This window comes from Rana temporaria, chromosome 1 (assembly GCF_905171775.1).
Source record: "Rana temporaria chromosome 1, aRanTem1.1, whole genome shotgun sequence".
In the NCBI taxonomy this organism is placed as follows: domain Eukaryota; kingdom Metazoa; phylum Chordata; class Amphibia; order Anura; family Ranidae; genus Rana; species Rana temporaria.
The window spans coordinates 256,818,847-256,835,750 of record NC_053489.1 but is presented as its reverse complement, the minus strand read 5'-3'; the positions used below and the strand labels follow the sequence as shown (position 1 = coordinate 256,835,750).

Here is a 16,904-nt window from a genome sequence, read left to right as displayed (position 1 = left end):
GGGGGAGTTCGCGTCGTAAACCAGCGTCGGGTATGCAAATTAGGAGTTACGGCGATCCACGACGGTTTTTCGTGTTCGCTACGTCGCCGCTAGTCATCGTTTTGGGTGCCTTAACTTTAGACAGCAAACGTATTGCTGTCTAAAGTATGGCCGTCGTTCCCGCGTCGAAATTTTAAATTTCACGTCGTTTGCGTAAGACGTCCGGGAATATGGAAGTACGCTACGCACGTCGCTGATCGCAAAAATGACGTCAGTTCACGCAAAGCACGGCGGGAATTTCGAAACGGAGCATGCGCAGTAGGTCCGGCGCGGGAGCGCGCTTAATTTAAATGGTACCTGCCCATTCGATTTGGACCGCCTTGCGCCGGACGTATTTACGATACACCGCCACAAGTTTACAGGTAAGTGCTTTGTGAATCGGGCACTAAAACTAAAAACTTGCGGCGGTGTAACGTAAACGGCTTATGTTACACGGGCGCAATTGTACCTGAATCTGGCCCTAATTCTCCACTGACCAACAATGTACATTTCTTTATTGACCACAAATGTAAAGCCCTGTACACACGATCGGATATCTGATGGAATCTAATCCGATTACACACCATCGGTTAAAAATCCGATCGTGTCCAACGCGGTGATGTAAAACACTACGACGTGCTGAGAAAAATTAAGTTCAATGCTTCCGAGCATGCGTCAACTTGATTCTGAGCATGCGTGGATTTTTGACTGATGGATTTCCCCACAGACGATGGGTTTTTTCTATCGTTTTTTTAACCATAAGAAAAATTTAAAACAAGTTCTATTTTTTTTCACTGATGGATAAAAAACCAATGGGGCCCACACACGATCGGTTCGTCCGATGAAACGGCCTGTTTTCATCAGACGAACCGATCGTGTGTACATGGCTTCAGAGAACATTTCTTTAATGACCACCAATTTGAGAATTATTGGTTGAGCTAGATAGATTTGTGTATTTTTTTCAACCAAACTAACTATGTAACTATATAAGATGAAGCTTCTCCACTGACCTCAAATATAAGGGGACCTTTCTCCACTGACCAGCAATGTAAGGTGATGCTTCTCCAATAGCTACAATTATAAGGGTAACCTTCTCCACTGGCCACCAACGTAAAGTGACACTTCTTTACTGACCACCAATGTAATGGGGCACCTCTTAGCTGACTAGTAATATAACAGGACAGTAACCCACTAACCACCAATGGAAAACTGCACTTCTGCACTGACCACCAATTTAAGGGCCCTTCTTATGAACACCAATGCAAGTGAATATTTTTTACTGATCACCATTGTAAGTTGGCCTTGTCCACTGACCATCATTGCAGAGACTGTAATGGCACCAATGTCTTCATTAACAAAAAATGTATAGGAACACAACAGTTATCTCTGACTACATGTTTTGTGACCATTACTATTATTCATTACATTTCATCAATATTATTGAAATGTATTTTGTTTTATACAGCAGTGGGTGTTAAAAAATTATCCGCCCATAGTGTCACTTATGCTGGCTATGCCACTGACAAGAGACTAAATTGGGATGTAAAGGCAGTTTACAGGTGGGAAAAGCATAAGGAGGACCTTATGAGTTTGGTAGCATTAATATACTGTCCAGTCTGCTGGCCGGAGGCAGGTAGGTGATACAGGAAAGCTGCAGAGTTAAAGTAAGTCCTGGCTAAGCAATGTAGCAGATGTTTAAAAAATCATAAGAATGGCAAAACAGAATTCATTTTGGTAGGTACCTAGGTACTTAGGTAGGTTTATACAGTATATGTAGCGGTAACCGTGGAACGTTTGTAACCTAGAACAACCATATTATTTTGTTGTATTATAACATTATATTTACAGTATATAATGGCATGGCGATTGATTGGCTGCTATGAGTTGTTACACTTAAAGCTTATAAGTGTGCACAGTCCGAAAGAGGCAACACAGTCAAAAATTCAATGGGCTGCAGTGTATATCTACTGTCAATATTAGTTCAGTTCAAGACACCAGGAACAAATACGACTTTAGGATCAAGGGATGCAAGAGTTTTAGTGTAACTGCATTTTTAGTTCAGTTATTTTGGAAAGCCCACTGTCCAAGCTATTCTCTTACGCTCACCTGTGTCCAGTCCACCAACATCTCAGCTACATGACCTCCAGTGGAACACAAACTCTACATAGGGTTGAAAGGAAACGGCGGGCAGGGTCTGGGGTGTTATCCGGAAAAAAATATAACTACATTTTAAGGGCAGTAACATTTTTATTACATTTTTGTTCCTATGAAGCTGCAGAAGAGAACTGGACATATTGGGGGAGGAAGCCTGATTACATCATAATCCTTAGATACCTGTAGATACCTGTAGCAGACAAGAATCATCCTGGGCAGCTTGTGGCTTGAAAGTACTGGTGATCCCAATGTTTAATTTTTATTTCCTAGTATAAAATACATTTCACTAATATTTTCCTTTTTTAAGGCCAGTCATGGAATTTTGTTTATTTTTAGGTACTAGGTCCCCTGTAAGAAATTTTCCAGTGCATCCAAAATGTTCATAAACACATCACAAAAGCAGGTCAATATACTTGCTGAAATCAGAAATGAAGAATACTATCAGATTGGATATAAAAAAATTATTTGTCTTCATCAACTATCCTATGAATACATAGTAATTTCTCAATTATAATAAAAGTTATTTTCATACAATTAACAACATAGTTACACTTATGACCTATTGACATCATAGCTGCCTCTGTGCTAAATATATATTTGAAGTAGAAAAGGGAGCTTAAAACTAGACTAGCTGAAGGGCTTAATTGTGAACCTTTTTTGTAGTTTCAGTTCATGCTGCCTGGGATACTCTGGCACTGGAGCAAAGCGAAAAATAGAGTGAGCGTGGAGGCAGGAAAGTGTGTCATCCACTTAAGTCAGGGGTGGACAACTGCTGCTCTCCAGCTGTTGAGAAAACTACAAGTTCCATTATTCCCCTGCCTTTAGGAGTCATGCCTGTATCTGTCAGTCTTGCATTTCCTTGCCTAGAAGGTTTTTGTAGCTTATACACTTTTACCATGGCAATTTCTATAGTGTTCTGGAAGAGATGCAGAATAAACTTTGAATGGCACAAGTGCTTTGGAGAGCTTGGATAAAACAAGCCTCTACAGAGAGGTAAACTGAAGGAATGCAAGTCTTTTCACACGGTAAAGAGTTTTTGGTAGCCTTTCCGTTTTTCTTTCTGCAGCCTTCCCAAAAAAGACAGCACAGCCAAATATATTTAAGCTTAAACAGGCCAAGGGCATGTGTTATATTTGATAGAATTTTTTTTTCTGTTGTCATTTTAGTAAAATGGTCAACTGGGCCACACATAAGAGTGTATGTAAGTCATGGGCATGGCCTTAGAAAGTATGGTCCCCAGGTAAATATTATGATAGGTTCTGCCCGATGCACATTGCCAATTAGGTTTTGTGCCAGAGCGGATGGCCTACTCTTCCACCTCTAATGTAGGTTCGTGTAAGCATTTTCACACCTTTAAGAAAATTTTTGTTAGAAATCTGGTAAGAAGTGCAATTTCTAATTTTAAAGTACAGTATCCCATAGCAAACAGCCTGATTTAAGATTGCCATAGTCAAATCAGATGATAGATTAATTCAGACTGGATTCTATGAGTACACTATAAAATGGTCTTTAAAGAATGTGCTAAATTGTTAAAAACTGCTTGTGGGATAAGATGGGGGTTAATATAAAGCCATGTATAAAGCATTAATATTGCATTCAATTAAACTAGGTTGGCAGCCACATGGTTATTTCTGATTCCATTTATGTCAGCAAAGAGGATAAAAGCAAACATACTGGTGCACACCCAACATGTGTCACCCACAATGAATATACCTTATAAAGCAATTTCGTGCTAATGCATTATTTTTTTTTTACTGTACATATGAGTCACAGTTACAGTTAATGCTATGTTTTTATCTTTAACTATCATAATCTTGGATCTTCCCATAAACAACTCAGTTATTAATATTATTTTAAAAAAATGGCCAAATTTAAATATATGAAAGATTTAGTTTTCATATCCCATCTAAATGATTTGATATCAAGAATCAGGCAGATTATATCAGACTAAGTTCACATGTATGTACTCATCACTACCCTCCTCGCTGTCTCATCTGCTTCTCCCCACCCTACTCTTATTTCCCCCTTCACCCCCCTCCTACAGGATGATGGGCTAACTCTGTGGTCACCATTAGCTGCAAACATATGTCGAAATATGTACATCTCCCACAGACTTTCAGAGAAAAGTAGAGGATGGGGAGAGACAGCAGTAAAGAAATGAGAGAGCAGGTGAGAGAGGGGGGGAAGATAAGGGCAGAGACAGGGGCTTGCATAGGTAAAATGTGATAGGGAAACAAGATGAGGATTAATATAGTGGTGATCTGGTAGGACAATTGATAGAAATAATCTAACAAAGAGATGAGCATGGAGAGAGAAGATTCGAGACGGCCAGTCATTTAGTTGTTTCACTTCTTCTTATGTCTGTTTCCTTGTACATTTATAAACACATATTGCTATATATGTATATTCCTTTATTTATAGAGCTCAAACACACTTCTGTTCCTTCACTTCCCACCCAAGTCTATATCTGTCACGAACATGGATGTTAATAAGAGACCACAAGTTACCAGAGAAAATAAGAATAATCAAGGGGGAAGATAGGTGAATCCTTATGTAGATGCAAGTTGATATTGCATGGACCATTGGGAATCAGTAACTGGACATTTAACAAGTCTATTCTTTACTAGATTAGATAATACTTTAATTCCACTATGTTTTTCTTATTGAGCATTACATTGCATTATGATTAGCTCGAGGCTATCTTTTTCCATATGGTGTAAACAGTTTTTAGTGATCACATATCAGAAAGGAAGATGTGTGATAGGGAATCAATGCAGCTGGTTATCCCATAGAAATATATGTCTACAATGTTTTTGCTTTAAGTCACCAATAAAACCAGTTTGTGTTTCAGAGGAAATACCTTTTATACAAAATTATTTAACAGCTAAAAAGGTTGTTTTAAAAAACATTTGATAGATGTTGGTTCTCTGGACAATGAATGTAATCACTTTAGGAGCGTTCAACAATTGATATGTTTAATTTTAAAAGAACAATACTAGTTATTCCAAAGTACATAATGAAAAATACAGAGTACTATTTTACCTATCTGAAAAACAACAGCCACAAATATATGAGCTCACATCCATACGCCACACTACAGAAACATATTATCAACTTTTCATACAGCCAGTTAGGCCTTGCACATACGAGCTTCAGGTAGTGTAAGAACAATTTGCACAGCAAGGTTTTTCAAAGCATTTGAAAGCTTAAAGAAGGTTTCTTGAAGCCTTTAATGAAAACTTGTCTTCCAGTTTGGTGATGTTAATGGGAATGCTGACTGTTTAAACAAGCTACCATCAAGGTTCAAAAGGCTTTTAACAAATTTCAAGTAGTGCTGAAGCTTGTTGAAAGCTTAATGAAGTCTGCTAGCAGCTTGTTTAAAGCTACTCTGCAGCTAAAATAAAAATGTTAAGCAAAAGGGGAATTATTAAAACTGAAGTAGACAGAATTTGGAGCAGAAACCAATCAGTGGAAGTACCATCATTTGAGCTGATTAAAAATAAATAAATAACCAAAGTCTTTAACATCCCTAAACTGGAGTTAAAGAGGTTGTAAACCTCAGAAGAAAAAAAACCTGCAAGACAAAGACATATTGAGCTAGCATGCATCGCATATTAGCTCATTATGAAATACTTACCCTAGAACGATGCCCTGAGGTGACGCCCGCACTTTGCTCGCACAGCCGACATCTTTCACCGAAGTTACTTCCAGGTTCGCGGGCTCTGACACTGTGATTGGCAGGAGCCACGATGAGGTCACTTCCACGAATGCGCGCGGGTGCAGTCAGTCATGGCATGGGTACTGAAGAAACGGCACGAACGGGCCATTTCTTCAGTGTCCGTGTGCCGATGATATCGGCAGCAGCGTATATGGTAAATATCTCCTAAACTGTGCAAGTTTAGGAGAGATTTACAGTACCTACAGGTAAGCCTTATTATAGGCTTACCTATAGGTACAAGTGGTGTAACAGAGTTTACAACCACTTTAAAGGTGGCTTTAAATGCTGACTGAAAGTTTTCTAAATGTGAAAGTTTACTATAGACACTGGGCCAGATCCACGTACACCGGCGCTTCTTTATGTCCAGCGTAGTGTATCTCAGATACACTACGCCGCCGAAACTTACAGCGTATTTCCCGTATCCACAAAGAATTTGCGCCATAAGATACGGCGGCGTAGTGTAACTGTGTCGGCGTAAGGGTGTGCAATTCAAATGGATGAGATGGGGGCGTGTTTTATGTTAATATGTCTTGACCCAACGTAAATGACGTTTTTTTTCTGAACGGCGCATGCGCCGTCCGTGGGGGTATCCCAGTGCGCATGCTCCAAATTAACCCGCAACAAGCCAATGCTTTCGACGTGAACGTCATTCTACGCAAAGCCCTATTCGCGAACATTTTACGCAAACGACGTACACAACGGAAAATTCGGCGCTGGCCCAACGTCCATAATTAACATTGGCTACGCCTCATATAGCAGGGGTAACATTACGCCGAAAAAAGCCTTACGGAAACAACGTAAAAAAATGCGCCGGCCGGACGTACGTTTGTGGATTCGCGTATCTAGCTAATTTGCATACTCGACGCGGAAATCGACGGAAGCGCCACCTAGCGGCCAGCGTAAATATGCACCTTAGATCCGACGGCGTACTAAGACATACGCCAGTCGGATCTAGCCCAGCTTCAGCAACCTAGCAGTTACGCGGCGTATCAATAGATACACCAGAGTAACTGCTTCGTGGATCTGGCCCACTATTTTTATACAAACTAAAGAGCACATGTACAAGACCTGAACATTTACACAGATTGCCGTCTTAGATAAAAAACACAGGTGTTGAATACTTTCAACAGATGTGTTGTACCAGTAATGTAAAATGAACTAGTCCCAGCCTAGAATCAGTATGTATACAATATATCTTTATGCAAAACTAATCCTTTTATTCTTGGATGTTCGTTCATTTTGGTGAACACAAGTCCCACCCAGAGTCTATTAAAGCTGGTATACTATAATAAGCTCTTTTCATTCATTATTTATGGCTTTCAGCTACAGCCCCCAGCTCCTTTGGCTAATGCAGCCGCTTCAGGAATTTGCCTGAAAACCCCTCGCAAAGCTTCAAGCTCTTGGCTCAGTTGTTGTATGCGACTACGCAGCTTCTCATTCTCAGCCATGAATTCTAGGGCTCGCTGCTGAGTTTCCATATTTCTGCGTTTGGCTTTGTCGCGGCTCTTGCGCACTGCAATATTGTTTCTCTCTCTACGCAGGCGGTACTCCAGACTGTCTTTACTCAGTAGCTTTTTTCCTTTGTGGCCTGGCTCTTTCATTGGAGAGGCAGGCAGCATCCCTGAGAGAGGGCCCTGTAGACAAAAAAAAGAGGTTATAAAGAAGTTGCATTAGGAGTTTTAAAAAGTTTTCATACGTAAGGGTTTCTGAACAATCGGGTAGAAAAAAAATCAGGCCCATGGAAGATCCCTTATTAAACTAACATGCAAATCCTCTGCAGTAAGGGGGGCTGACATATATACAGGAGTGAGGGGGGCTGACATATATACAGGTGTGAGGGGGGCTAACATATATACAGGTGTGAGGGGGCTGACATATATACACGATTGAGGGGGGCTGAGTGCATACAGGTGAGGTGGCCAGTGTACAAATTTGGTGGGATGGCCCTTGGGCAAGCCCTGGGAAATGTTGGTGGTCAGGCTTGAGGGGGCCCAGGCCTAAAGCTGTGTAAAAAAAATTGCCCAAAAATTTCTGATGGCTGCCCTGCATGTTTGTATATGCATGGTCCACTGATGTCACTACCAGAAATCAAGTCCAGAGCAAGAGGGTGTAGCCAATTCTGAAGTGAGTGCATGTAGACAGGAAGTGTCCAAAAGATGCTGACAGAAATCATCATCAACACTGAGATACAAAGGATAAAAAGAAAAATTAAGAGGGCACAAAAACCTGCCAATCGTTAATGAAGCACAATGCTTCAGCAAACAAAATGTTAAGCTATCAAAAACAAATTTACTTTGAAATCCCTGAGAGTACTGAATACATTTTATACAAATACCAACTGCCTGAACATCTCCTAGACCAGTAGAGTTCCCCACATTCCAGGATGCCAGGGGACTTGAGGAGAGCTCTGCATTTGTTTTTCATTCTAATGTCAGTTTAAGCAGTATAATATAGTATTGTGAATTCTGTTTGTTTAGATACAACAAAATTTAAAGTGTCTCCATATTATGTTGGCCAAAGTAACCAAAATGTTGCCTTGAGTTCAGTAGTAACAGCTCAGAGGACATATTTATCATTTACAATATGATGTATCTACAATATTTGTATATATGTATTTATGTTCTTTATGATGCCCCTGGCTTTTCCTTTGGACAAACACGTGAGTTTGTTTTGATTACAAAATTTATTGAATCAAATTGCACTGAATGAAGTTGTATAAAAAATGCATTAGGCAATATGTCATGAAATAGTGTTTTCAAAATCCATGTCGTTCTAAGAGTTGCTTTACTTCTCCATTAGAAGCAGGGCCAGACTGACACATACAGTACATACAGCATAGTAAAGATAGTGAATACCCCTACTGTATAACTCTTTTATATGCGTGTTGTGCAGAAAATAGGCTGCTTGTATGGGGATGTCTGATTGGTCAGGTGTTGGAGCCAAAGTCCCCACCCCACTTATTCTCGGATAGGACAGGTACCCACCTGCTGGTAGTTGTATCCCATGGCCATACTGTGCCAAACTTCTGGCCATAGGACCTCTTATGACATCCCTGGCCATAGGCCTGAATATTTAAACATAAAAGAATGTCCACACAAGAGATATTCTCTGCACTTTACTTTATTTTTTTAAGATGGCCGTGAATTCTAACATCACATACTGTAGACATATTGACAGAACTCTTCGGGCAGAATGCCATACACAGGAGCAAACATTCTGTAGCTGTCATTTGGGCTGTAATTTTTTTTTTCTTGGAGACAGCCTTCTATTAGCTATAGAATCCCCCTAGTACCTGCTGTAAATTACAGGAGCAAGAGCAGGCCTGATGGGGATCTAGTGTCTCAGCTTCCCCATCAGGCTTCACCCATTGCAACTTCAGGGCATTTAGCTGAAAACTCAATGGGAAAGTAGAATCTTGAAGTACCGTATTTGCCGGTGTATAAGGCGACCGGGCGTATAAGACAACCTCCTAATTTTACAGTTTTTTAAGATTTTTTGCCTGTACTCACCATATAAGACGACCCCCCTTCTGAGGCTTCCGACGCTTCATATTTTTTCCTTCTGGAGCCATATTCTTCTTCTTTCTTGCTGGAGCCGGAGCCATATTCTTCTTCTTTCTTGCTGGAGCTGGAGCCAGTCACGAAGAGCGATGTATTCTATCAATGAATACAAAGCCTGCTTGGATTGGCAGAGGCTGTAACATCATCAGCCCGCACCTATCTGACTCTCAAAGCCAATCCGAACAGGCTACTGTATGTAACCTGCTCAGATTGGCAGAGCAGAGCAGAGCAAATACAGTATCCTGAATTAATAAGGACTGTGTGAGAAGTGGAAGAAAAAAAAGAAGAGCACAAGATCAGAGCCTGTTGTTGGAGTCAAGGGGGTTTGTGCAGTCAGTGTGACCCAGTGAGCTTTTAAAGACCCAGAGAGCTTTTGAAAACCCAGATGACCCAACTAATGAAGATGATGACTCTACTAGCGACCAAAATTATGACATTTCCTAAAGAGAGTGTTCCAGGGCTCAGTCTTCAAACTCTAATGCCGCGTACACACGATCAGGTTTACCCGACAGGAAAACCGAGGACCGGCTTGGTCCCTTTTCCCCGTGTACTCACGGCGGCTTTTCCCGACATGTTTTCTCTTGGTCGAGAAAAACGGCCGTGTGTAGGCTCCACCGCAGTGTTTCCCTATGGGAAAACTGCAGAGGAAAAAAACGTTGCGATTCGTGACGAGAAAAATTAAAACATGTTCTTAATTTTCTCGTTGTGATTCTCTGCGGTTTTCTCGTCGGGAAAACTGCTGGAGAGCCTACACACGGCCGTTTTTCTCATCCAAGGGAAAACATGACAGTTTTACAGACGAGAAAACTGATCGTGTGTACGCGGCTTTTGGCTGGTTCTGCTGAGAAGCCTTAAAATCAAGCGATTTTCTTCAATTGCGGAAAAGTGGTATACTACAGATGAGTATGCACAAGCCCACAGAAGCCTGAAGGCCAGCAAAAAGAGTGAACCAGGTGCACATCTCCAACAGCCAGATCCGATTCTAAAGAAACAAAGAATTGACAGTGGTGGCCTAAAGTCTTGCAATTGACTCCCTATGCTCTTTCTGAGAGACTGTCCAACTCACTCTCTTTGACCTCGGGTATGCAGCCCCTGAACGGCAATGCGCACCAATCTCCCAGAACTCAATTGAGACACCAGGAAAAATGACAGCCAGCCAAGAAAGGGGTACAAATACAGACCATAGGACCTGCTTGCCCCACTGTTCCAAGCAAAATCCCTGACAAGTTAGTAGGGCCTTCCTGAACTGTACCAGTTCAAGTAGAAGGCATCCACTGTAGAAGACCCTTCTGGACACAACAGCACAGGTGACTCTGCAATATCAGGACTTTTATTACAAACACCTAAAGCATATAGCCCTACAGAAGTTGGAAGTGCTGGAAATTTGGGGTCTTGGAACCCAGATTTTCCCCTATGAAGAATATCTACTGATCAAATTGGCTTTCGACCACTCTATGGTTGGGCAATCAGAGATATTTAATATATTAGAACTTGTGTGCCCTCATCCACCTGAAGCCAACAAGAGTTCACTGATAATAGGACTAAATACTATTCTCATCAGGAGACTACTCACTCCCCTTGTCTTCAAGCCTGACACGTAGTCCGAGAGTGTACACCCCACACTATGACAAGTGTATTGGCGAATTGTTCAAAAACAGAAAGCCACAGAAGGAGTGGAGAAGTTGTGGTGACTAGACAGAGATGAGAAGATACTGCAGCCAGGGGAAGTTGCATGTCTATGAGCTACAGTCATGTTCAACTGAGATCAGCCAGAGCCCTTTGTTGTCTTTGAAGCCAATTCTCAGGGACGCACACAGGGTGGAGTTGATCCCTAAAGTAGTGTCGACTAGGGCCTTATAACAAAATCATGGCAAGATTCCTGTCAGTGTTCGCAACATTACTGACACTCAAGTGAAGTTAGGGATCCGATTGCTGACCAGACAAGTAAATCCAGCTACTCCAGTCTCACCATCTGATCTGGGGGAAGGTGAGCAGTGGACAAAATCCTAGTAGAAATATTCTACTCGTGGGATACCCCACTTTCACCTAAATGGAGGGAGAGGGCCAAAGCCCAACTCTTGAGATGGCAAGAGATGTTCTCCAAAAACAACTTTGCTGTGGAATGCGCAAAAAGTGCTCAACACAGAATTTGCCTTCGGGAAGAAAAGCCCTTTAGAGAAAGAGCTTGATGAATTTCATTGGGTGATCTGGAAGACCTTCATAAACAGTTGGAGTTGAAGCAAGAGAGTCACAAAGTTCTTATGCCTCTCCCAGGAGAATGGCTCCCTAAGGAGGTGTATCAACTACCAAACACTTAACCAGAGAACTATTCCTGATCAATAGACTACCCTACGGATAGAAGATGCTCTTCAATGGTTGTCCAGAGTGTTGTGGTTCAGTGTGCTAGACCTAAAGAGTGGGTACTATCAAGTTCCCATGCATCAGGAAAACAGAGAAAGAACATCCTTTATCTGCCCCCAGGGATTCAGTAAGAGCAACAGGATGCCCTTAGGCCTATCATGAGTTCAAACAACTTTCCATGTCTTCTGGAACATACAGTGGGAGACATGACTTTCATTAAAGTTTTGGTATACCTCGACAATTGTTTTTTGGCAGAACCCTAGAAGAACTCAAGAAGCATCTAGAGAAAGTGATGCAAAGGGGTTTATTTACTAAAGCTGAAGAGTGCAAAATCAGGCTCACTTCTGTGTAGAAACCAATCAGCTTTCAGGTTTTATTGCCAAAGCTTAATTGAACAAGCTAAGAAAATAAAGTTGATTGGCTACCATGCACAGCTACACCAGATTCTGAGTGCACCAGCTTTAGTAAATCTCCCCCAAAGACTTCATAATGATGGGTTGACGTCTCTAGAGAAGTGCTAGTTCTACCAGCCTTCTGTCACTTAACTCTGGCAGGTCATCTCTGCTGAGGGAGTGGCCACAGACCCCAAGAAGCCAGAAGCTGTCACCTCCTGGCCAAGATCAAACAGTGTGACTGAGTTGAGGTCATTTCTGGGGTTCTGCTCAAGCTACTGAAGGTTTGTTGAGGGATTTTCTTATAAAGCCTGACCCCCTGCTGAAGTGTGAGGATATGGGGATAACATAGACTCACTGAAACCAACTAAACAAACTAAAGGACCCAGGAAGCCTCAGGAGTCAATCCAAAACCAGTCAGTGTGAGCAGGCTTTCCTAGAAGTCTTACCCCTGCTGAGAAGAAATATCCCACACACAAGAATTCTTTGTCTTGAAGTCGGTAGTGGTGGATAAACTGAAAAATTACTTGTATGGTGCTAACTTTGTGGTCAAAAATGACAATAAATTGCATTTGTACTTACCATGGCCAAGTTGAATGCCAACAGGCATACTGTAGGTGGTTGGCTGCCTACAGTATCACCCAGGGGTCAGAACAGAGATGCCGATGCCCTGTCTAGAAGACCTTATCACCCTGAGCCTCTTCCAGAACAGTGGACACAGTAAGTAAAGTCGGAAGGGGTAGAAGACTTGTGCCAAGGAGAAGTGCATCGGGCCAGAGCAGTGTCAGGAGCTGAAGCCATTGGAGTCTCAGTTGCAGGGGTCCCAAAATACTACTGTGACCTTTCCCAAGTGAGAGATGAAGGCCTGCTCAAGCTCTTAAAGAAAGACTGGAGGCAGGATCAGATGGGTGACCCTCTCTACAGTTTAACATTAAAAGCTCTGCTACTCCAAAAGAAGCATATCTGGTTCATAACGAATCGGATTGGTTACAGCTATGTGACAGGGTTGGCTACTATAGGAGCACCTTGGATGATCTTGAAGATACATTTCAACTGTTCCTGCCAGAAAAGCATAGAGAGACTGCATTGACTGCTTTGCATGGTAATTATGACCTAAAAGAACTTTCAAATTAGTAAGACACTGCTTCTACTGGCCCTGCATGCAGGCTGAATTAGAAGGATACTATCACTCCTGCATATGATGCATACAGAGTGTGACAGTATGAGATGCTATCACTGGAACATGTGTATTTAAATTTTAATTTTAATTTAATTTAAAAGACACAGAGTGTGCACATTGGCTCACTGCAGGACTACAGAGTGTAGCTTTGGAGTGGAGAAAACTGCTTTTGCAGCTTTCTCCAGGTTTTGGTATACCTGGATGGGGCTCTGTAGTTAGGAGTTTCCATAGTGTCTTGGGTGGGACGGAATCTCCAAAATCCAATGTCCAGGTTTTGTGGAGGACCAGCGTAAAGAACAGAGGTACTGCTAAAGAGAGAACCAGGTGGGCTAGCATTTTCTGTTTATGTGTATTTGCTGGAGAAGAACCCCTGCGTGGGAAACCCTGTATGTTTTAGACTTCCTAATGGCCTTTTTAATAAAAATGGGCTACCAGGCCCTTCAAATATAGTTCCTGACTACAGTGAATCACTAGAAAACGCATCTACCACTAGAGCTAATGGCCCCCCATGTTACAAGAGAAAGACTTTACCCACCAGAGTTGCCCCAATGGGCCATCTCCAAAGTCAAGGACCAATGGAGTTAATGTGCATTGGCTTTCTGGGCTTGGAACCTGATTCAAGTGGACAAGGGAATGAACTAGTGGTGACTGACTTCACCTGGTACGCCCAGGCGTTTCCAACTAGAGACAAGCAAGCATCTACAGTGGCCAAAGTTCTGATACAGTTTTTTGGTTAATTACGGCCTGTCTCAAAATATCCACTCTGACCAATAGAGAGACTTTGAGTAGACTCATTAGGAGACTGCTATACCTATTGGGTATTCAGAAGTCCAGAACATCCCCTTATCACCCACAAGAAGATCTACAGTCAGAATCATTCAACTGCAACCTATTAGATAGCTGATGAGAAGAAACAACACTGGAGAAGTAATATCTCAGCCACCGTACATGCCTACGACAGCGCAGAGAATGATTCCACAGGGTTCTCTCCTATATGGTCATGTTCTGGAGAGAGGCCTGGCTACCCACTGACTTGCCATTTGGCACATCTCTAGCCTGGATGTCTAAATCTGAAGACAGTGTATGAGCAGGCTCAGTCGGATTCAGATATCCGAGGTCAGCAAAACTAAACGTCAGTCTGAGAGTGAGGGTGCAGGACCTGCAACCAGGTGATTGAATGTTGCTGAGGAATTTGGCTGGAAGATTAAGCTAGGCGTTGAGTGGAAATCCCAGCTATATATTGTCTGTAAGGAGTTGCCCAGATTGCTGACATACCAGATCTGCCCAGAAGAAAGAACCAGCCCATTAAAGACCTGGCATTGTAAAAATCTCTTATCACTCATGGAAGCAGTTTGTGAACCTTGGCAACCAGATTCACAACCAGTGAGTAGATCTCAGTTTTTGCCACACAGATGAAGGAGAGAGCAGTGAAGAGGAAGATGTCTGCATGGTCTGGTTGTGGCCTCCTATACCCTCAGAGGTCATCCTTCCCCTTCTGGTGAAACAGATCCAGGAACCCTCAGGCCTGATGGAACTCATACCCCAAGGTTACTCACTAAAATGTCAAGACCCACCAATTTCCCTGACAGCAGAGAAGACAGAGACTTCTCAGCCATTCATGAAACCAAAGGGAAAGCCGGTTGGAGATGGGCCCTCCGAGTTGAAAGAGCAAAATGCACAATTCTGCCCCAGAGGAGACTTTGGACACCTTAGGTGAGAGTTCTGAATGAGCCATTTTCACCACTCAAAGGACTCGCGAGACACCAACCCTTCCCACTCCAATTCAGTGGGAGACGACTCAAACTCACCCCCTGACACACCTAGGTGGACCATCCTAATATTGGTGACTTTGGACAGGGCAACTTTGCTTCTTCTAAAAAATAGTGGAAGGTTCCTTTGTCAAATTTGTATGTCAATAAGGATTATCTGGGTTTGTGTAAATGTTGACTTATGTGTGCTTTTAGCTGTTTATCCAGGTTAATCTAAGATATTGACATTATATGTTGTCGGACTCTGTCGGGGCCCGAGCTGCGCTCTGTGTGTCTATTGACACACAGAGCAGGGCCCGGGATTGAGCCCACACTAGTTCCCCCATAGTAAGAGGCCTGCTTTGGAGGCACTCGGCATGGGGTGGAGCCAGGAGATACCCAAAAACCATTGCACAGAACAGGTAAGTATAACATGTTTGTTATTTAAACACAAAAATATAATTTAGAATCACTTTAACCACTTCAGCCCCGGACCATTTTGCTGGTCAATGACCGGGCCACTTTTTGCGATTCGGCACTGCGTCGCTTTAACTGACAATTGCGCGGTCATGCAACGTGGCTCCCAAACAAAATTGGTGTAATTTTTTTCCCATAAATAGAGCTTTCTTTTGGTGATTTTTGATCAACTCTGCGGTTTTTATTTTTTGCACTATAAACAAAAATAGAGCGACAATTTAAAAAAAAAAAAAACTTTTTTTTTAAAACTTTTTGCTGTAATAAATATCACCCAAAAACATATAAAAAACTATTTTTTTCCTCAGTAGGCTGATACGTATTCTTCTGCATATTTTTCACCCAAAAAATCGCAATAAGCGTTTATTGATTGGGTTGTCCTGATACCGATACTAGTATCGGTATCGGGACCGATTCCGAGTATTTGCGGGAGTACTCGTACTCCCGCAAATACCCCCGATACCAAAATAGAATACTACATATATGGGGAGGACATGGCTGCATATATGGGGGGGACATGGCTGGATATGGGGAGAGACATGGCTGCATATGGGGGGACATGGCTGGATATGGGGGGGGGACATGGCTGCATATGGGGGGGGACATGGCTGCATATGGGGGGACATGGCTGGATATGGGGAGGACATGGCTGCATATGGGGGGGGGGACATGGCTGCATATGGGGGGGACATGGCTGCATATGGGGGGAGATGGCTGGATATGGGGGGAGACATGGCTGGATATGGGGGGGACATGGCTGGATATGGGGTCGGACATGGCTGCATATATGGGGGGGACATGGCTGCATATATGGGGGGGGACATGGCTGCATTTGTGGGGGGACATGGCTGCATTTGGGGACACATTTAAAAAAAAGTATCGGTATTCGGTATCGGCGAGTACTTGAAAAAAAGTATCGGTACTTGTACTCAGTCCTAAAAAAGTGGTATCGGGACAGCCCTAGACTTTGCGCAAAAGTTATAGGGCCAGATCCTCAAAAGGGATAAGCCGGCGTAACTGCTGTTACGCCGTCGTATCCCTGTTTCTAACTATGGAACTGATCCACAGAATCAGTTTTCCATAGTTAGGCAGAAGATCCGGCATGTGTAAGGGACTTACACTGCCGGATCTTAGGATGCAGTACCGCATCTGCCGCTGGGGGCATTTTGTGTCGAAATGCCGCCTCGGGTATGCAAATTAGCACTTACGGAGATCCACGAAGCTTTTCAGCTTCGTTTTTTCTCCATAAGTTTTAGTTTGCAAACGCAAAATTAGGGCTGCTTTTACAAAGTGTAAACT

The 16,904-nt window shown here is 42.6% G+C and overlaps 1 protein-coding gene across 1 annotated transcript in view; it reads right to left on the bottom strand.

The window, feature by feature from the left end:
* Positions 1-6,851: 6,851 nt before the first annotated feature.
* CEBPE (CCAAT enhancer binding protein epsilon) overlaps positions 6,852-16,904 on the bottom strand; it is a 32,586-nt gene continuing 22,533 nt past the window's right edge. Inside the window, exon 3 of the mRNA XM_040354555.1 lies at positions 6,852-7,524. Within this exon, the coding sequence (XP_040210489.1) occupies positions 7,210-7,524 (315 nt within the window). The 3' untranslated portion in view covers positions 6,852-7,209. The remainder of the gene's footprint in view (positions 7,525-16,904) is intronic.